The following is a 21,153-nucleotide window of genomic DNA, read 5'->3' as shown; positions in this document are numbered from 1 at the left end:
TGAATTATAATACACAATTTTGGAAAATAAAAATAAACTTATCATTATTAATAATTAATAATTGGTTACACAAACAAATGTGATTGCGTTAAAAAAAATTGTGCATAATTTGATTTATATTTTTAAAAATGGTCATTGTAGGGACACGATTTTTAACGACCCAAGGATGACGTTGGGCTCGTGTGTAAAGAGCCCGAACAATATGATTTGTAGAGAGTGGGTTTGGAAATGCCTGCCTTTGGACGCTGGGTTTCGTTCTGGTCCCGGTTTCATGAGCAATCATACAAAGATGGGTTTGGACTGTATAGCTGAGCCTTGCATCAATGTAGTTTGAAAGGTTTGACTCCTCGGAATAATTCCAAGGAGCATTACATTCTCACCATTCCTCCTCCTTTTTTTTCCTTCTTTCTCCGGGCTCCCTCTTTTTTAGCTCTCTTTTCCCTTTCATACTAGTATTCACTTCCCCTTCTTCATCTACGTGTCAGTTTCTCCTTATTTGGGGTAATTACTCGTCCTATCAATCCATACGTCAGAGCGGTTGGGAAAAGCTGGATTGCATGGTATGGAGTATGGGCTTGTCAGGCGCTGGGCTCCACATTATGGTGTTGGCAGCTTTCTCGTTTGTACTGCTCTTGTACTGAGTTTGTCCTTTTCCCACAGACGTTTTGTGAGGTGTTGAGCGTAAGATCGTCCTCGGTCACATTCTTGGGCCGTTAAGGGGCTTTCGTCATACGTCCTCGGCAGTAGGCTCCTCGGCTTGGGCTTTGGGCCCTTAGTGTGAAGTGGGTTGGGATTTCAAATTTCAGGCCCCACAATAGCCCCTCAAAATCCTGCTTCCCGACTTTTTAGTTGGGGAGGAGGGTTTTGGTGATGTTGGGCTCGTCTCGCGGTTTGCTCAAGTTTCGCACCTTATTGCTGTTTGTGTTCTTCCATTTGCATGGGAGATGTGCCGAATTTAAGAGGCATTACTTTATTCTTCACCTGCGCAGTGTCCTTTTGATGTTTCAGTATTCGAGGCGCGCCTTCACGAGGACCTTTAAATCTTGTGGTGGCGGATGGTGTTGGAAATTGTGCCAGAGCTGCCTTGTCCGCAGCGTTTCTTGGGAATTTACTCAAATTAAATGACACCACCTTACCCTTTATATAAGCAAGATAGGTGGTTATTCTCCTAGCTTATAAACCCTTCTGCTCCCTTCAAAACCATAACCTTTTATCCATAACCAGTTCCCACATCCAGTGTCGTCCTCCCTTAGTGCAATATGTTTGAGGCTTGGGTGGAGGTGGAGGAACTTCACCCGCCACAGAGGCACCGGACCCTTCCAAGACTTGGTCTGGGCAGGGGAGGCACAGATTTAAGGTAACCTCTCATTTGGATAAGGTGGGGACGGTACCCCCACTTCTTTCAGTCAAAATCCGAAGCAAGTTCTGGTCACATCAGATTTTTGGTGTATCAGAAGAAAGGTTTTCCATCATCAGCGCCGTCTGCTATATCGCAGGCGTGGTTCCGTGGAGGCCCATCAACTTCCGGCTGCCTGCACCTTTTCTTCAACGGTGCTGGCCTCAAGTTGGGTTCCCTGCACCTTTTCTTCAACTGCGTTAGCCCGAAATCGGGCTCCCAACGCCTTTTCTTCAACGGTGCAGGCCACGAGTGGGGCTCTTTGGCTGCCTGAGTTATAGGCATGTAAAAGTATTGAGGAATGGCTTCCGTAGACGAAATTTTGAAGCGGCAGCACGTCTCTTCTCTGCACTCCTTCTTCGACTTTTTCTTTATTCCCTTATATCTTTTCTTTTCGCTTTTTGTAGTTAGCTTCAGTGTGAGCTTATTTAAGCTCTTTCAATGTACGATGTACTGTTTCTTTGTCTTAATAAAAGAGGAATTTATTTACTTGTTTTAAATATTTTTCTTTTTTGCAACAACTATTTTGTGAATGGGTGTGCTCCATGCGTGTTTTTCTTCAATGATACTTAGAGCAGGAAACCTTGAAACATAACCGACTAATTCTAATTTACCGACATTACCAGGCATAATAATGATAATTCACAGTAAATTAAAACTCATAAAACTAACCGGGATAATGGCCGAGTGCTTCGTAATGCAGACAAGGCGACCGTCCGAGAACGATAAACTCTAAATAATTCATCTGAGAGGGTAGCCGAGCAGTGAGGGACTTCGACTCTATTTTTGGCAACACATTGCCTTATATATTGCATCAATCCTCTTGGTATTGAGGATCCGAGGATAAACCGGGGAATCCATGTGGTTTAGGGATTAGCCCAACTATCAATGGGGGATTCTCCTCGGATAGATTCTAATGTCCATGTAACGTCCAGGTCGTGCCCAAACCCATGTTGTCTCTTCTAGGTAGTCGGTTTCCCAATAGGCTTGAGTCCGAGGACCATACAAGGCCTGAGTTCTGTCCAAAACTTGTAATTTTTCTTTTGAGTACTTGGTTTCCCCATAGGCTTGAGTCCGAGGACCATGCAAAGCCTTGGTTCTGTCTAAAACTGGTAACTTTTCTTTTGAGTATTTGGTTTCCCCATAGGCTTGAGTCCGAGGACCATGCAAGGCCTTGGTTCTGTCCAAAACTTGTAATTTTTCTTTTGAGTACTTGGTTTCCCCATAGGCTTGAGTCTGAGGACCATGCAAGGCCTTGGTTCTGTCCAAAACTTGTAAGTTTTCTTTTGAGTACTTGGTTTCTCCATAGGCTTGAGTCCGAGGACCATGCAAGGCCTTGGTTCTGTCCAAAACTGGTAACTTTTCTTTTGAGTACTTGGTTTCCCCATAGGCTTGAGTCCGAGGACCATGCAAAACCTTGGTTTTGTCCAAAACTTGTAATTTTTCTTTTGAGTACTTGGTTTTCCCATAGGCTTGAGTCCGAGGACCATGCAAGGCCTTGGTTCTGTCCAAAACTTGTAAGTTTTCTTTTGAGTAGTTTTTTCTCTGTATTTATTTGTTTTTCGAAGGTCAGCCCCTAGACCATGGCAGGGAGAGTTGGCTTGAGGCCGGAAGCCCCTAGAGCTGCCCGCGCCGTTGGCACTGCAGGGCGTAGCCTCTAGCAGGAATTTATGTCGGAGCAACAACTGCATGTTGCCGGAGATGGAGGAAACCCCGCGAACCTCTACTTGCTAGAGAGTTGACTCCACCGCCACCTGGGCCAATGCGTAAGCCTCCCCACAGACGGCGCCAATTGTAGGGACACGATTTTTAACGACCCAAGGATGACGTTGGGCTCGTGTGTAAAGGGCCCAAACAATATGATTTGTAGAGAGTGGGTTTGGAAAGGCCTGCCTTTGGGCGCTGGGTTTCAGTCTGGTCCCGGTTTCATGAGCGATCATACAAAGATGGGTTTGGACTGTATAGCTGAGCCTTGCATCAATGTAGTTTGAAAGGTTTGACTCCTCGGAATTATTCCGAGAAGCATTACATTCTCACAATTCCTCCTCCTTTTTCTTCCTTCTTTCTCCGGGCTCCCTTTTTTTTAGCTATTTTTTCCCTTTTATACTAGTATTCACTTCCCCTTCTTCATCTACGTGTCAGTTTCTCATTATTTGGGGTAATTACTCGTCCTATCAATCCATACGTCAGAGTGGTTGGGAAAAGCTGGATAGCATGGTATGAAGTATGGGCTTGTCAGGCGCTGGGCTCCACATTATGGTGTTGGCAGCTTTCTCGTTTGTACTGCTCTTGTACTGAGTTTGTCATTTTTCCACAGACGTTTTGTGAGGTGTTGAGCGTGAGATCGTCCTCAGCCACATTCTTGGGCCGTTAAGGGGCTTTCGTCATACGTCCTCGGCAGTAGGGTCCTCGGCAGTAGGCTCCTCTGCTTGGGTTTTGGGCCCTTAATGTAAAGTGGGTTGAGATTTCAAATTTCAGGTCCCACAGCCATGTTAACAAATATTCTTAGGATAATTATTAATAAACTATAATAGAAAAGTTGTGACATTATTTTATGGAAAATATAAAAAGTTATCATTTTTTCAATAAAATATTTCTAAAGGCATTGGTTAATATTTTCATTTTAAAATATATAAAAAATATCATATAAAGCACACTATTTTTTTTTTCAGAAGAAAATCACCAAAAAAAGAAAAAAAAAAAAAAAGGGTTTAAGTGGAGCGGAGTTGACTGAAATTGACGCTTTGACCGTACTTGAGTTGAAGGTTGAAACTTGAAAGACAAGTTGGAGAAGCGAGTTGTTGAGAAAAAGATACCTTGCCTTGGTTGTGAGTGTACGGAGTAGAGTGAGTGTTTGGTTGTTTTGTTTTGATATATCGTTCCGTTCCACACTCACTCCCTGTAACACACGCACGCACGCACGCGACCTTTCACTGAAACATCGTTCATTCTACGTTCACAAAATCAAAATCCAAATGAGGTACGCTTCCACCCATTCTCATCATCATCATCATCATCATTTCTCAACTCTCCTCAACCTCTACTTTTTTTTTTTTCCATCTCCGTAAGTATTAACACACACACATACATATTTAAGTATACTGGTCGTTTTAATCTTAGGGTTTTCTTATTTATTTATTTATAATTATAGACAAGATTACTCGGTTTTTCCATGTTGAATTGGTTAACCGAAAATTCGTCTTAATCTAAAAATATTAATAAATTGACTATCAGTCGTTGGTAGAATTTGTGTGTTCTTTCCGCTGATTATCTAGGCCTGAAGGCTAGCTTGTGCTTTCTTTTAAATAATAATAATAAAAAAAAAATCTTTACTGAGAGAGAGAGAAAAAAAAAAAAAGTTGACGCTCAGTGGTGCAATGCCATAATTATAATAATTTTGGTGGTAAATGTTTATGTGAGGAAGGAATAATGGAGGACTTGGTTCGGTTGACATCAGCGGAGAATTAAATTAAATTTGGAATATATATATATATATATATATAGACGAAATTAAAAGTGTATAGAGATGTGTTGTGTGGACTACTGCTTTTCAAATTGCATTAACAAAAAGCATAAAGCATAGTGAATATTTTGATTGCAAGGACTCTGTTATTGACGTGGCTACTTCTGTTGTGGTGCTGTAATGTTGTTGTACCAGCTTTTTGTTTGTTTGTTGTTTCCTTGGTTGTTGATAGGTTAGTGTTGTCTGTGTTTTTTTTAAAAATTACAATACATTTGCTTATGAATATGACCCTCTTCAGCCACATAGATGTTTTTGGTTTAAGTTAATCAAGCAAACTCCTGTTATGATTGAAGTATAAGACTCATATGTATTTTTTTTTTTTGTGTGGTATCAGTCGCAATCCAGAGGTTCTTTGGGCGCAGCGCTCTGACAAGGTTTATCTGACAGTAGCTCTACCTGATGCAAAGGATATTTCTGTCAAGTGTGAGCCCCAGGGAAAATTTAGTTTCTCTGCTCGAGGGGTGCAAGGTGAATCCTTTGACTTAAGTTTGGAACTTTATGGAGCAATAGTACCTGAGGTAATGCTAACCTTTACTTGCAATTTTGTTTTGTTTATATCATGCAAGTATTTTTACTAACTATTAAGCTAGTTAATTATGTCAATCAAGATTCGGAAGTCACTCAAACTGTATAGGGTAGGAGTTATGAAAAATGAACATTGTACTTATACATCATATTTGCTTTGTCCTAGTCCATGAAGATATCTAGAATGTAGTTTTTATTTTTTTTTTGGTTGATAATCTGAGGTCTTTTAGTGTTGATTTGTCTTTATTGGGATATATATATATATATTTTAAATTTATTTTTTATAATAAAAACTTTGATTTTTCATCATATCGAGACATTCACAAGGTCATCGTTTCCATCACAAATAAGGTTTCCACACAAACCATCTAGATGCTACCTCCCAACCATGGAAATTACTGTCACTTAACCTCCGCAGTTCTGACCTCTTTCTTCATGGTAGCTGTGCCCAATACACCATGGCTCCCTAACCACCATTGCTGCTACATGGAACTGGCAATTGACCCTAAGGCACCCATGTGACCATGTCAATACAAAATGATGCAGGTATGGATATGAAATCTGCATGTGACATGCTGCCTAAACTTTGGGCATGGTTTCATCCCCCAAACCAAGGAGTAAAAAAAGGAGAGAAATTATAAGAAAATCTCATATTTGATACCATGAATGTTGAGCTCGCTCAAATGCAGGTGGATATAAAAATCTGAGTGCATCAAGGCGAATGCTCAAGGTGTGGCTTCGGGAAATTGAGGGTAATTGTGAGAGGCTGCTTGAAGTTGTAATAAGTGTGGCAGTAAAAGGCAAGATTGAGAGCATGTACAAGGAAATTCAAAGAGGAAGTCAATAGAGAAGTTTGTTTTTAATGCAATTATCATCACCCCTTCTGCGCTAAAAAGATTCCTCTAATTCTCCATACACTGACGTGATAAGACTATTGATGCGGACAAGAAAATGGAAAATGATTTTGATGTGGGAGGAGACCACCTCTTTGGATAGAATTTGTCTCAAGGTCTAATCCTATAGTTGAAGGGAATCCAACTCTTTTTGAGGGAAACAATATGAGATATTGGAATTTCCTTTCTTATCTCTAAAAGCATACAATGACATATTTATAGAGACTTAGAACATTCAAAACTTATCCTAGAAGAAAAAATAATAAAGACCCAACTTGAGTTTTTGGAAAACTAAGGACTTGTCCAATTTAATGGTGACTCTTTGAATGACTGTTTTGGAGTTGACAGCTACATAATTGTAAAATTCGACTCATATTTTCAAATTTAACATTATTCAGAAATATCTTTAGATTTATTATTTGTTCCCACCAGCCAAGAAAAATAAAAATAAAAACAGATTTTTTTGTCCTTGCTTAACAAAAGTGGTCACCCTTCTCAGTCGGTCAATGTTATGCCATGCCTCTTGACGTTTTTTTTTTTTGGTCTTGAATCTCTTGAGTGTGGTGGCAGCGAATATGATTGCACCAGGGATACTTGGTCGCAATTCCAAGGATATTTGACATTTCTAACTAGGTTAGAGTTGGGCCAAGAGGTTGAGCTCAATACTACATACAAACTAAATAACCTTGCCAAATTCTTCGCAAAAGAATCATAGATTTGTAGTATTCAATATTCTTTCTTGTGCAAATTTTGTATATGAGATGTCCCCATGTTCCCTTTTTTGGATCCTTGTTCCCATGTTCCAAGTATCAACATTAGCTTAGCTTTGGATTATTTTGTAATTGTTAGTAAGAGACTTCCCAGACGATGCTTTATGTCTTGTTCAAAAATAGAAGGGTGTCCAACCAATGCTTCTGGTTTGGCTAAAATAAAGAAAGTTATTGATTGTTAAGTTGATGCTTTATGTCTTGTAGATCTCTCATGTTTAAAAATGTTTTCAAAAAGTAAAGTATGATTTTGTACATTCTGAAATCCTTGGTATAGGCCAAAACAACCTGGCATTTAAACGGGTATGTTTCAAGTGGTTAAGTGTACTGGATTATTGGCTGGTAAGAAATATTTGGGCTAGTATGTCTAGTGCGGCATGGTATTTTTAAATTTTTTGAGAAAGCTATGTATACTTTCACATTTGAATACTAATTTTAACCGCTTCAGAATTATACACGAAGCCAAAAAGGTCTCACTCAACTAACAACTCCTCCCCTTATAAGTGTTAGGTGGAGGGTAAGGTTGTGGGTTTTGAACCCATTGGGTGCGTGTGTAACTTACCAATAAAAAAAAAAATTATGAAAATCCAATCTGTTTATTGCCATTTGGCCACGAATATTTCAGATGTGCACTTTACTGATGTAACATGCTTATCTAATATGTGGAACTGTTATATGTTTTTAAGTTTCCTGATATCTAACTGAAATACTCGTTAAAAAATTTCAATTCTTGAACATATTTTAGTTTAGAACACAAGCATTGATTATAAATACCTCTATTTGACTGTTGTTGTTCTTAAGTTCATTTTTACTTGACCTTCTGAAAGTTTTGGAAGTTTCTACATACATTGAGTTTTGTATTCTTATGGTGCAGGGTTGTAAAACTAAAGTTGGGTTGAGGAACATTCTGTGTTCAATCCAGAAAGAGCAAAAGGGTTGGTGGAAAAGATTGTTAAAGTCAGAAGAAAAACCTGCACCGTACATTAAGGTTGATTGGAACAAATGGTGTGATGAGGACGAGGAAGAGTCTTCTTGTAAGTTCATATAGAAATTTATAGTTAGGTTTTATTATATGAGGCCTAACAATTTCTATGCTCAGGGCTTGAGATGTGAATATATATATATATATATATATGGAATTCATGACTTGTGTTGTGGTTGTTCTCCCATGTTGCTCTGAAGGATCCTTTCTGGCTTTTTTCAGGATTTCACTCGGGTGTAGTGTTGATAGTTGTGTGCTTTTCTTGGGGGTACATCTATATTTTTGTACTTAAATTCTGTCCCAGTTTTTATGAAATGTTGACCAAAATACATGTCCATTTTGAAGTGATCTTTCCAAACATAGTACAAGCAATGAGTTCTCCTCATTCTTTTTTGGATAAGTAATAAAGTTTAATTAAAAAGCTGAAAAAAGTCCATCAAAAAAAAAAAAAGCTGAAAAAGGGGTGCAACCCTAATACATGGGAAGTATACAAAGGAAATGCCCAAACAATGAAACGAACATAGAAAAAAATACAAGTAAACTATCGAAATCTTATTGTGTCCAAGAACTCTAGAAAATCCACTGTAGAGAAATTACTGGAGGTCAAAGTCCACTTATATAGGGTTTTTAAAAATAAGAACTTCAAATTATCCAAATCATGCTCTTTCCCTTCAAAGCAATGGGTGCTTCTTTCCAAAGACACCACATTTAGCATGATGGAACCACTTTCCAAATCCTCCCATTAACTTTCTTTACAAATTCCAAAATGTCCCTTACAACATGACAATAGCTCATTCACAGAATAAGGCATAGCCCTAGTAACACCAAATAAACAAAATATCATAGACCACAACTTGTTAGCCACCACACAATGGTGAAAGAGATGAGGAACATGCTTTCCATTTCTTATATGCATATAACACCAGTCAATAATAACCAATCATCCTTTTTCTCCTTAGGTTATCTGTAGTCAAAGTCTTCTTCAATGTCACACACTACGAGAAGAATGCCACCCTTGGCATACAGACTTTCCAAATGCTCTGCCAAGGAAAATAGTTTCCCCTACCTTATAAAATCTTGTAATAGCTTTTCACTTGAAAACCTCGATTCCTCCCAATGTTGAAACTTTGTAGCGTATAAATCTTCTTGTAAATGAGCCATGGACTCTAGTTCCCAATCGTTGACCACTTTAATAAAAAGAAGGTCCAAGAACAATAACCATATTTAAACACTAGGTAATCTGCCACGTTAGCATTTTTGTCCCTAGAAATTAGCAAAAGATTAGGATATCTTTCCTGGATAGGAGATTTACCATTCCACAAACCAAGTCAAAAGTCTGTTCACCGACATCACATCTGATAAAGTGCGAGAATTTATCCCATCCTCATCTAATGCTCTTCCACAAACCCATCCATAAGGACCTCTAGTCTCAACTTAGCATCAACGTCCCCAATTTGGGCCATACTTTGAGTCTATCACCCTCTTGTATAACACATTCTCTCTTCTGCCACATATTGCCATAATCGTTATCCAAACAAAGCTTGAATAAAAAATAAAAAGCAACAGATCCTTAATTCCCAATCCTTCACTACAAATCAGGGTGCAAAAAACCTTCCAACTAACTAGGTGAAATTTGAATTCCTCACTCATCCCTCCCCAAAGAAAATCCTTTTGAAGCTTTTCCAACCTTTTTGCCACACCTACAGGTAAAGCTGTAAAGGGAATAAAGACAAAATAGGTTGGAAGGCTATTTCTTCCAACCTATATATTGCCAAATAGATCAGGGAGCTCAACACCACTAAAAGTTCTATTGTTTCTATCTTGCCAAATTGTCCACAATACGCACAATGGAGTTGCTTTCCAGAGCTTGGGTTGCTTGTGGTGATGAAATCTTTCTTGCCAACAATCTAGCATCTCTTGCATAATCTTAGCCATAGCCCAAAATACCTTTCAATTAAGCAAACGCCAATGATCAAATGTGCTGTGCCACTGAACAATGAAGTAAGAGATGCTCAACTAACTCTCCATTATTCTTGCACGCACAATACCAATTAATTATTACAATACTTTGTTTATGGATGTTATCCATAATTTGGATTTTACTAATTACTTCTGTCCAAGTAAGCAAGCAACCTTTTTAGGTACCTTAGCCCTCCATTTGCACTTCCATGGGAATTTCACTGCTATAAATTCTGAGTATGTCACGGTATGAGCAAACTTTAAACTTTCCATTCTTAATCAGTCTCTAGGATGCTTGATTCTCTTCTTGACCAGAAAGGAAATTAGAACACAACAAATCAAAGAGATTCTTCATGGAAGTAAATTGATGATTCCAATATCACATACATTGATTGTCTGAATTAGTAAAATAGGATGCTTTCAAGGCATACTGTTGATCTTAATAAATCAAGAAAGACAACTATGTGATGTAGTCATGAAAGGTTAATTTGTTACCACTTTGCAAATTCGCCTATTTAAGAATTATTTTATGGAGCCCATGTGTGACGTCCAATTGAAGTAAAAGTTGTGTGGTTTCAAAGGTCTAGGAATGAGTCTTTTAGGGTTAAAACAGTTTTTATTTGGGTTTTCATTTTATTAGTTATGGTCTTATATTCAGGGGTATTCTGTAAATTCTGGAATTTCTGCTAATTAAGGGCATTTTTTAGTTTAGTTGAGTCTAGAATTTTTTAGAAGATCCTTACCATCTTAGGTTTTATTTCATTTGAGTTAGTCTTTTATTAGGTTTATAGTCTACTAGTCAAACTAGGAGTCCTAATACTACTAGGACAAGAATGAATCCTTGTATATTTACAAGAAGAAGTAAAATAAATTTTCAGAGAGCTTGTTGTCATGAAAGTATGTTGTCCTTCAATTTATGGTTCACCTTGTTAGTGTTACTGTTGTTATTTTTCTATTTGCTTGTTATGTTATACCTATAAAAAAAATTTGCTTGTTATATTATATTAGTATAGGGTATTCTTGGTGTCTTCCCATATTTCTATAACATTAATATGTGCTAAGGTTAGGGATTGATTGATTAAACCCTAAACCTTTTTCTCTTTCTTCTTACAGCCTCTCTCCCCATTTATCTCTTCCTCTTTCTTCTCTCTTAACCTTAGTTTTTCATAGTTTACAACTCAACTCACCTTTTAGGCACTACTTGCCTTTTATTTTACTACTTTTCCTGATTTTTCTCTCTCACAGTTTATTTTAGTTTTTTTGTTGCATACCTCTTGTACACATGGGCTTTGCCTGGCCTTCCTTTGTGCATATTTTTGGCAAAATCATTTTTTTTTTTTAAATATATATTTTTTAATTGATTCTCACTAAGGCTTGGTTGTTGCTGTATCTTAATCAATTCTGACTGGTTGATCCAGTAATATGAGATCTGGTTTTGACAGAATTTTGGTTCCAATTCTAATCTGTGGCGTGTGGGACCTCAGCTGTTGCTGGTTCTTTTATGATATTTCATTTACATCATTTTTCTTTTGTCTAAAAAGAAACTTCCAAGCTTCATTGCTTAATCATATCTCCATGCTGTTCTCTTGGTTCCTTTAAATCGACGCTTCACTTTTCACTTTAGTTTGAAGTACCTGAAAATGTCCTGTGATTGGAACTTTATGCCATTCAGGCTATAATACTATGTGTTCTTCAAACTAACATGGTGTAGGAGCAAAACCAAAATTATTTTAGAATTTATATTTTCAGATTTTTTATTTATCTTATAGGAAATTGGATAATTGTAGACTTTTATTTGGATAGGGATTAGATTTGAGATTAGATAGGGATTAGTATTTAAGTTTAGTTAGGATTAGTTTTGGTATGTTGTTATCTTTATCTCTTTATTTTCCAGTTCTAGCTCTATATACGAGACTAGTTTATTTGAATTTGAATATAGATCTGATTAATGAAATTCAGATTGGATATATTCCAATAGTTGGGTGTTGATTCCTAACGCCATAGGTGCTGGTGCCTAAGTTTAGCTTGGTGCTGATTCCAAGTGACCCTAAGTGTTGATTCTTAGGTTTATCCTTTAATTTTCTTGTTACTTTTAATTGTCTTGAATCATAACACTTCCGCATCAAGTGCCTGCACTTGTAGGGAATAGTTCACTTGTTCTGACTGAATTTTGTGGTCTTTGCAGCTGATCTGGCCTCTGAAAATGATGATGCTGCGGTAATTTGACTACCTCTGTTAACTGCAGTGAATAAGTAATGAAGTCAACAAACTTTGACCCTAATCACCTAATCATTTACCTTGATTTTTTCTTTTTTGCAGTATGTTGGACAAGATGATGAAAGCAGTGATGACGAAGGAATGCTCTGTGAGTTTCAAAACCTAAATTTCTTCCCTCTTAATGTTGTATTGAGTAGCGTTCTAAAAAATTCGTGTTGGTTGCATTTCATGTATGGACAGAAATCTATTTCTTGTTATATGCAGAGCAAGAATTCTCTTGTTCTTAAATTTATTAATCAAACAATGAAATTCGCATTTTATATTGATTTTTTTTTGTCATTTCCTACATCATAAGGAGGGAAATGGATCTTTCCAGAAAGCCATACACACCTTGTCTCAGACATTCATTTGATCCATTTTCTATTGAAGGGAGAAACATGTCTAGTGCTTTTTAAGATATTGGTAACTTAGTGCATTGAAGAATCACCGAGTAACATATTAGATGTATTGGCTATTACTAGTTTTGCTTTGTGTATTTATGCATGTATGTTTTCCCTTTTTCTTTTTTATTTTTACAAAATAAATTTAGTATTTTCTTTTCAACATCATCGTCTTCATCTTCTTCAATCTGACATGAAGGGTAATGCATTGGCAGATCTCCCTGACTTGGAAAAGGCAAGAGGAAACTAGCAACTATCAGTAGTGACAAGTAGCATTCTGCATCTCATAAATTCAACTTTTCCCTAGTGTACCTATTTTTAAGAAGAGTAGAGTGGTTCCATTTAAACTCCAGTTCCATGAGATGCAGAATTATGACCATGTTGGCACTGTATACACCTAATCCAACTCATGCTTAAGGAAAGTCTGACATTTGATTTCCAGAGTTACATTTGATTTCTTGTCTTGTTTGCTTGGATGTCTGGCTGGTTTTATCCAATAGCTAAATTGTAGGGTTCTTTGAGTAATTATGTTCTTTCTTCTGTTGGGTGGCTTGAATTGCCACAATGACCAAGTTGGTCACCCCTAGTACAAGGAATTCCACACTTGGTAGAACTCTTATTTATGTGTGTGACAAGCCACGTGCGTAGAGGAGAAGAGGTTTTTTGTCTAGTTCTTTTTGTGAGAAATAGAATCCAGGGTTTGGGTTTTGGGTTTCTTGAGAGAATCCTTGTGGGAAGATGCGGATGAGAAGGCATCTAGTGCAATTCCCCTTAACCTAGGTGATGGATGAGGCAATTCACAACATTCTTGAAGCTTGGGCAACAAAATAGATTTGGAATAAATTAGAATATTTCTATATAAGAAAGAATTTGACAAACAATTTTTTAGTTTACAGATGAAAGATGGTTTCGATCTATTGGAGCATCTTAATGTGTTCAACATGTTGAATACTCATTTGTCAAACTGGTAAAACTTTTGAGTAGGAAGAAAAAGCGATACTTCAATTAGCATAGCTCCCCACATCTTTTGGTCATTTGGTGACTAAGTTGATATAAGGGGAGACTCTAGAACTTGAAGAGGTGATTAGCGCTCTCCTATCACAACAAGGGCTATCACAGACCACACTTAATCGGTGTTCATGGCCTATGATAACCCTTAGGGGCTTTAGTGGAGGTAATGGAGGAGTTTTGTTTGTGTAGCTTAATTCAATTCAAGCCATGGTAAAGATTTGTTGTGTGGTTTGAATTGCCACAATGATCAAGTTGCTTATACCGCTTTGATCGAATTCCCCTAGTACAACGAATTCCATACATGATAGAACTTTTATTGATGTGAGCAGCAAGCACTTCAGCCTACTCTCTCTCTCTCTCTCTCTCTCTCTCTCTCTCTCTATATATATATATATATATATATACATGCATTTATGGTATTCCAAGAGTACACAATAATTTCCCCTCTATATATATAATGCATGTTGGGATAGGAATATAGAGATCAAAGAAGATAAATGGGACAAATCCTAAACTTTACCCCCTAGAATTTGCCTTAGAAACCCTAGGCATCATCACTACTAAATAAGAGACATTTTCAAATCATAAAATTCTTATTAAATTGTAATGCCTTTTACAATTACAAGAGCAATAGTCTAATAGAGTTTCTAGGATTACATCAATATGGGATATCTAATCAAGTCACAATTAAATCCCATGAAATCTTCAACATTAAAGACAAAATTCAAAATTCAAAATTGAAAAGAAAACCAATTCCAAACTCAAAAAGTAAATTTGAAATAATTTTGCTACTCCTTGCATCATAGGAGCAGCAAAATGTGTGTATGTTTGTGTGATAGAGATAATTTCAAGGTATTGCATATATTGAGAAAAAAAAAAGAGGTTTTCTTGTCTCGTGCCTTTTGTGAGTGAGAGAGAGCCTAGAGTGTCTGTTGTAATCTTTCTATTTTAGACAAGGTTTGGTTACAAACTTGGTTGTAATCAATGATTATAACTCCCATTAAAAAAATTAATATTGAACATTTGACCATTGGATTGTATGTTTTTTACATTCTTAACACACATTAAATTTTGTGTCAATTGGATGTTATTTACATTTCCATTAATAAACATTTTTTTTTGCATAATTTTAGACTTCAAAGACTTGAAATTTAAACATTTGATGGATAAAAAGTTATTAATCTTTGATATGTTGGAAATTTTGCAAGTATAGAAGATATTAAAAAAAAAAAAATGTAATCCAATGGTGACTTTGTCAGAAGTCACATCTAATAAAAAGATATTGTGTGAAGTCAAGTTTGTAACTAAATTGTCTTTTTCATTGTCACATCCAATAAAAATGTAATCCAAACTTTTTCATTGTCGGCATTTGTGAATGTAGGCACAAATGTAAGCACATTGTCAAATCACATAAATTCCTGTGTTGTTTGATATTGATTTGAATCATGGGAGTGCAACACAACATTCTTTTTATCTGCCCAGGAGGATAATGCTGTTCACTTGAAGAACTTTAGGGGGTGTTTGGTTTGTGTTTTCAAACAACAATTTTCAGTTTTTAAACAACATTACACGTATTTTCACACATTTTTTTCATCCACATGTATTATCATAAATGTTTTCAAACAATAATTTTCAGTTTTTAAATACATGTACCAAACGAGCCCTTAATTGCTTGACATGATATCCTAGCGTTTCATTGGCTACAAAATACGGTTTTACTAAAAAGAAGTGTTAATTGTTTAAAAAAAATGTGGGGACTAGATACTAGATAGACCTAGATTGCCACTTCAATCTTATGGTCATTGCCACTCTTCAAGTTTTATGGATTTGAAATTTGCTCCAGAATTGTGGAGGTTTTCCCTTGTTTTATCATGGTAGGGCTTTGTAAAAGTAAAACTTCAAATTATTTCCACTTATAAAAAAAAAATGATAATAAAACTTCAAATTATTGACAGGGATATGAAGTTATGCTATATTCCTCTTTTCGATGAAAAGGCGATGTGATTTTGTACTTTTGGAAATAATTTATTTAATTTTTGCTTTTTTTTTTTTTTTGCTGAAATTGTACTAAAGTATATTTGTACTTTGAAAAAATAAGAAAAAAAAATGAGATTTTAAAAAGCTGTATATAAAAGCTAAAAAGCAAGCTTATAAGCCCATTAAGCTATATTCCTCTTTTTGATGGAAAAGACTGGAAATAATTTATTTAATTTTTGCTAAATTTTTTTTTGCTAAAATTGTAATAAAGTATATTTGTACTTTGAAAAAGTAAAAAAAAAAAAAAAAAGATTTTAAAAAGCTGTATATAAAAGCTAAAAAGCAAGCTTATAAGCCCATTAAGCCGTATTCAAACATTGCTTTTTTTTTTTTTTTTTGGTTGTTGTTGTTGTGGTGGTCCTAATTTTTTATTGTTTAATTTAATTTAATTTTGACACCTCAATTTGTGAAAATAATTGTAATATTTTCTTGTGCTCTAGAAAATCTCTTTTATCTATGCAGTATCATTTCTGAAAAATAATAAGATATTGACTATTCCTTGAGAAAAATGGCCAATGAAAGAAAATAAAAGGAAAAAAAAAAAAAACCAGCTACGAGGACATCCTCCACAAAGAAAGGTTAAAATATTGCTAATGTTCAGTGGGCGATGTTTTGCCATAAACGGTCTTGCAACTTGCCAATTTCCATCCATGGAGATCCGTCTTGCCATAAACAGTTTTGCTACTTGCCAATTTCCATCCATGGAGATCCATCTGAGCAAAGGCTTGAAAAAACTTCAACTGGAATTTTGTGCCATACTCTTTTACCTAGTATTAGAGGATTCACAGCAGTGGAGCTATTTTTTTAGTTATTTAGCACCACAAAAAGTTACTTTATATATTTTATCCACTCACTTTACAAAACATTCAGCAACAGTTGATTTATTTTAGCTTTCAATACAATAAAATAATATAAACATCACAATAAAATAATATATTTACTACAATAAAATAATATATCCACTATAACAAACAACAATCACATACACCGCAACCGCTACCACTGCCACTACCGCCACCGCCGCCACCACCAAACTTTAGAGAGTAAAATCTAAATTTTAAAATTTCAAGATGTAAAATACAAACACCTCAAATGTTAAGATATAATTTGGAATTTACTCTATTAATTATAATTCAAAATTACTCCTAAACGGCTAAGCCCACTGACCCAATGCACACGGACTACACAGTCACATATCCACTCATCACTCGCCCACATTACCAGACCCTCTAAACTTTGAAGTACTAACTTTACCAATATCACAAAATACAGATTACAGAGTAAAATACAGTTAGAAAGCAATATCAAATACGCGAGAAGCACATCGGACGACTATGCTAAGGAGGCGTCACTGCACGATGATCATCGAAAAGTTGGCAGCAGTGGTGTGGTGTCCTGTACACACTCAAACTCTCTCTCTTGACTCTTCAACACTGGTATTTATGAATATCTGTATAAATGGGGTTTTTTTTTTTTTTGAAAGGCTAAAAACTGTGCTTCTTGTGAAATGGTTTTGGACTATTGTTTGTTTTTTTTTGAGAGAGTTTGATAGTTTTGATAAGAGCTGAGGACAGAGGGTGAGAATGAGAGCAAGTGAGATGAGCAACGAGCAGAATTATTATTATTATTTTTTTTTGAGAATCCAAAACTGAAGCTTTCATTAAGGAAGGTTGTGTAAGTCAGCCAAAAAATACAGGCATAAGGTCTGGTGGTAATTCTTCCATCCAAACGGACATTTGTTGAGTAATGAATGCACGTCTAGCTAAAGAGTGTGCTAACCTATTACATTGTCTCCTTACAAAAGAAAAATGAACTTTGGAGAAATGGGAAGTTAGGAATAGAATATCGGCTGACAAATTGCTTAAGTGCGCTAGTGTGCTTTCACCAGTCTTCAGAGTCTTCATAAGTATTTCAAAATCTCCCTCAAGTATCACATTGTCAAAACTGAGTTCTAGTGCAAGCTCCATAGCTCTCCTTGCTACGAGGGCTTCCACTTCAATGACTGATGTGGGCATAGGAATCCGTTGGGAGAGTGAGGCCATGATTAGTCCAGCTTCATTGCGAATCACCACCCCTATTCCAGCACCATCGAAATTCAACTTGTAGCTGTGTGTCCATGGTGTAATCCACATAGCTGCTGTGTGTTGTGTAGGGTATGAAGGTAGTGGGGTACTCGTGACAGCTTCAGTCAAACGTTCCTGGGCAAACTCAATTACCTTGTTTAGAGGTAGTGCTGGCTTGCCCAGGCATAAGTTATTTCGCCAAGTCCATAGTGTCCAGATCACAGCAGCAAACAAGTCCGGATCCTTATTACCTGCAAAAATACAATCAAAGATGTCAATAAAAGAGGTGCACGCCATGAGCGTGCCATGATTCCACTTCGGCATTGTACTCCATAGGGGCCGAAGGTCTGGGCATAGGAATAAGGCATGGACTACATCTTCCTGCAATGTTTTACACACGTCACAGCAGCCATCCATGATGATTTTATGGCGGACCAAATTTAATTCAGTGGGTAGAGCGTTTTTGCATGCCTTCCATGCGAGGTGCTTGATTTTATTGGGGACGTGGAGACCCCAAATCTTATTCCACAGTGGCTTCAACACTTCCACTTCAGACGGGCCTTGTTGTTTCCTGCATTGTTCTTCATGTAAAAATCTATATCTGGATTTGACTGTATACACCCCATTCAGATTGAAGGGCCACATCAGGACATCATCTTGAATGGACCTACAGAGTGGCATATTCTTTATGGTGGCTGCCTCAATGCAAAGAAAGTTCTGTCAATGGCGTCCTCTTTCCACACTTTATACACCGGATCAATCAAATCACTAACCATGGTTAAGCCACTCCCCTCCACCTTTGGTGAGACAACTTTTGGGTGTGGTGTTGAGGGGCAACCAATTATCCCCCCAGATGTGTATTGATCTACCCAAGCCTATGCTCCACCTTGCACCTCGCTTGATAACATCACGCCCTTTCATAAGGCTCTTCCAAGCATATGAAGCATTAGCTGGTGCTTTGGCTTCCATCATAGATGTATTTGGGAATAATTTTGCTTTAAAAACTCTGTAAAACAGGGAGCTCGTATCATGAAGAAGTCTCCATGTTTGCTTAGCCAAAAGTGCATCATTGAAAAGGGAAAGATCTTTAAACCCTATGCCACCTTAAGTTTTTGGCTTGCACAAATCCAGCCATTTCATCCAATGAATTTTTCGATTTTCCCCTCGTTGTCCCCAAAAAAAACCTGTAAATCAAGCTTTCAATCTCATTACAAAGTGAAATAGGCAGTTTGAAGCATGCAATGGTGTAGGTGGGGAAGGCTTGTGCCATGACCTTTATTAAAATTTCTCTCCCCGCTTAGCTAAAGCAATTTGGCTTCCCAACCTTGAATCTTCTTCCACACCTGTTGTTTGATATGTGTAAAACTCCTTTTTTTTTTTTTTTTTTTTTTTGCCAACAAGAGAGGAAAGGCCTAAGTACTTCTCATATTGACGAACTACATTCACACCAAGCATGTCCTTAATCACCCCCTACACCTCTTCAGTAGTGGATTTGCTAAAAAATAGAGTGGTTTTAGCTCTATTAATTTGCTGCCCTGAAGCGCACTCATATTTTGCCAATACATCAAGCAAACTTTGACATTCCTCTTCCTTAGCCCTATAGAAAATTAAGCTATCATCTGCAAACAAGAGGTGTGTTAGTTTAGGCTCATTACGACAAAGGGAAACTCCACGAATAGCCATTGGTGGCTGCCTTGTTAATTAAACCATGAAGACCCTCGATGCACATGAGGAAGAGGTAAGGAGAGAGAGGATCCCCTTGCCTCAAACCTCTTGTAGGAGTGATATGCCGTGGGGTTCTCCATTAATCAAAACTGAGTATGAGGCGGTGGTGATGCATGCTATCATGAGATGCACCCATCTATTTTGAAAGCCATTTTTATCAATATTTTCTCCATGTACGACCACTCAACCCTGTCATATGCCTTGGTCATGTCAAGTTTCAAGGCCATAAAGCCCGATTTTCCTTTATTATGATTCTGCATATAATGCAAAGTTTCAAAGGCCACCAAGATGTTGTCCAAAATCAACCTATCTAACATAAAGGCACTTTGATGATCTGAAATGAGCTGAGGCATAATATCTTGCAAACGGTTGGTTAGAACTTTAGCAAAAATTCTATATAAAACATTGCTCAAGCTAATAGGTCTAAATTCCGTTACATATTTTGGATCTTTTACCTTAGGAATCAATGTAATAAAAGAATGACAAAGAGTCTGAGGTAAAATACCAGAATTAAGGTAATGCAAGATAGTAGTTGAGACATCGGGACCAATCAAGGACCAATAGCTTTGGTAAAACAATGGGCATCCCGTTCGGGCCGGGTGCTTTCAAAGGGGCCATTTGTTTCAAAGCTGCCTCTACTTCTTCAAGGGTGAAATCTGCCTCAAGTTTCTCATTCATTTCATTTGTCACCACATGCGGGATTGTATCAATTACTTCCTCAAAGTTGCTGGGCTCCTCCGTAGTGAAAAGTGACTTGTAAAAGTTAACAATAGTATCATTTATTTGGTCTAAGACAAAATAAAAAGTATTATTTTAATAAAGGTTGGAATTAAAGTAATATATCCAATTTTTATCTTCACCTTCCGTACGAAGCCAAAAGTAGCTTCGTACGTACGGAAGCCTGAAGCTAAAATTTTTTAGCTTTACATACACTGCTGTGAGAGAATTTTTTATGTTTTGGGGAAGCTAAAATAGCTATATAGCTATTTAGTTTCATTGTTGTGAGTGCTCTTAGCATTGGAGTTGCTAAAACTCCAAAAAAGCTATTTTACAACCCAAAACTACAAAAATCAAGCATTATCCGGGTTTGTGTATGTAAAAGAATACAACTTTATAGAGTACTAGCATCCAGAGATGTAAAAAAAAAAAAAAAAAAATATTTTACATCCTTAAACACCACTTTATCTATTTTACCAACCTATTTCACAACTCACTCAACATCCAAATTTTTATTTTTACATATAACCTAATAAAATAATACAAACTACCTAATAAAATAAGGACAAAGTTTAGCTACAAAATTAGTTGTACCCTGAGGTTACAATCTTACTAAATATTATTTTATTAGAGGTGAATTTTGACGAATCTACCATTAGATCACATCTTTTTCTTATATCTTCTATACTTGCAAAATTTCAAGAAAATTAAAGATCATTAGCTATGTCACCAATAAATTTTTTAAATTGCAATTTTTTTTTAATTTAAAATTATGCATAAAATATAAGCTTATAGATCATATAGTAAATAATATCCGATTGACACAAAATTTAATGTGTATTAAGAGTGTAAAAAACGTGCAATTCAATAGTTAGATTTTCAAAATATGTAGTAATAT

At 36.5% G+C, this 21,153-nt stretch overlaps 1 protein-coding gene across 3 annotated transcripts in view; it reads left to right on the top strand.

The window, feature by feature from the left end:
• The first annotated feature begins 4,158 nt into the window (after window positions 1-4,158).
• Window positions 4,159-21,153, top strand: part of LOC126693107 (co-chaperone protein p23-2) — a 58,597-nt gene continuing 41,602 nt past the window's right edge. The window contains exons 1-6 of one of the 3 annotated variants that reach the window (XM_050388982.1): window positions 4,165-4,376; window positions 5,254-5,437; window positions 7,979-8,138; window positions 12,231-12,262; window positions 12,365-12,410; window positions 12,902-13,151. In XM_050388982.1, coding sequence (XP_050244939.1) covers window positions 4,372-4,376; window positions 5,254-5,437; window positions 7,979-8,138; window positions 12,231-12,262; window positions 12,365-12,410; window positions 12,902-12,906 — 432 coding nt within the window. In that variant the 5' untranslated portion in view covers window positions 4,165-4,371 and the 3' untranslated portion in view covers window positions 12,907-13,151. Of the gene's footprint in view, window positions 4,377-5,253; window positions 5,438-7,978; window positions 8,139-12,230; window positions 12,263-12,364; window positions 12,411-12,901; window positions 13,152-21,153 lie in introns of those variants that run through there. The other 2 variants (XM_050388980.1, XM_050388981.1) reach the window with 2 other exon arrangements.

This window comes from Quercus robur, chromosome 7 (assembly GCF_932294415.1).
Source record: "Quercus robur chromosome 7, dhQueRobu3.1, whole genome shotgun sequence".
NCBI classification, from domain to species: domain Eukaryota; kingdom Viridiplantae; phylum Streptophyta; class Magnoliopsida; order Fagales; family Fagaceae; genus Quercus; species Quercus robur.
The sequence above is the reverse complement of the archived record's forward strand: the minus strand, read 5'-3'. Positions and strand labels throughout refer to the sequence as shown.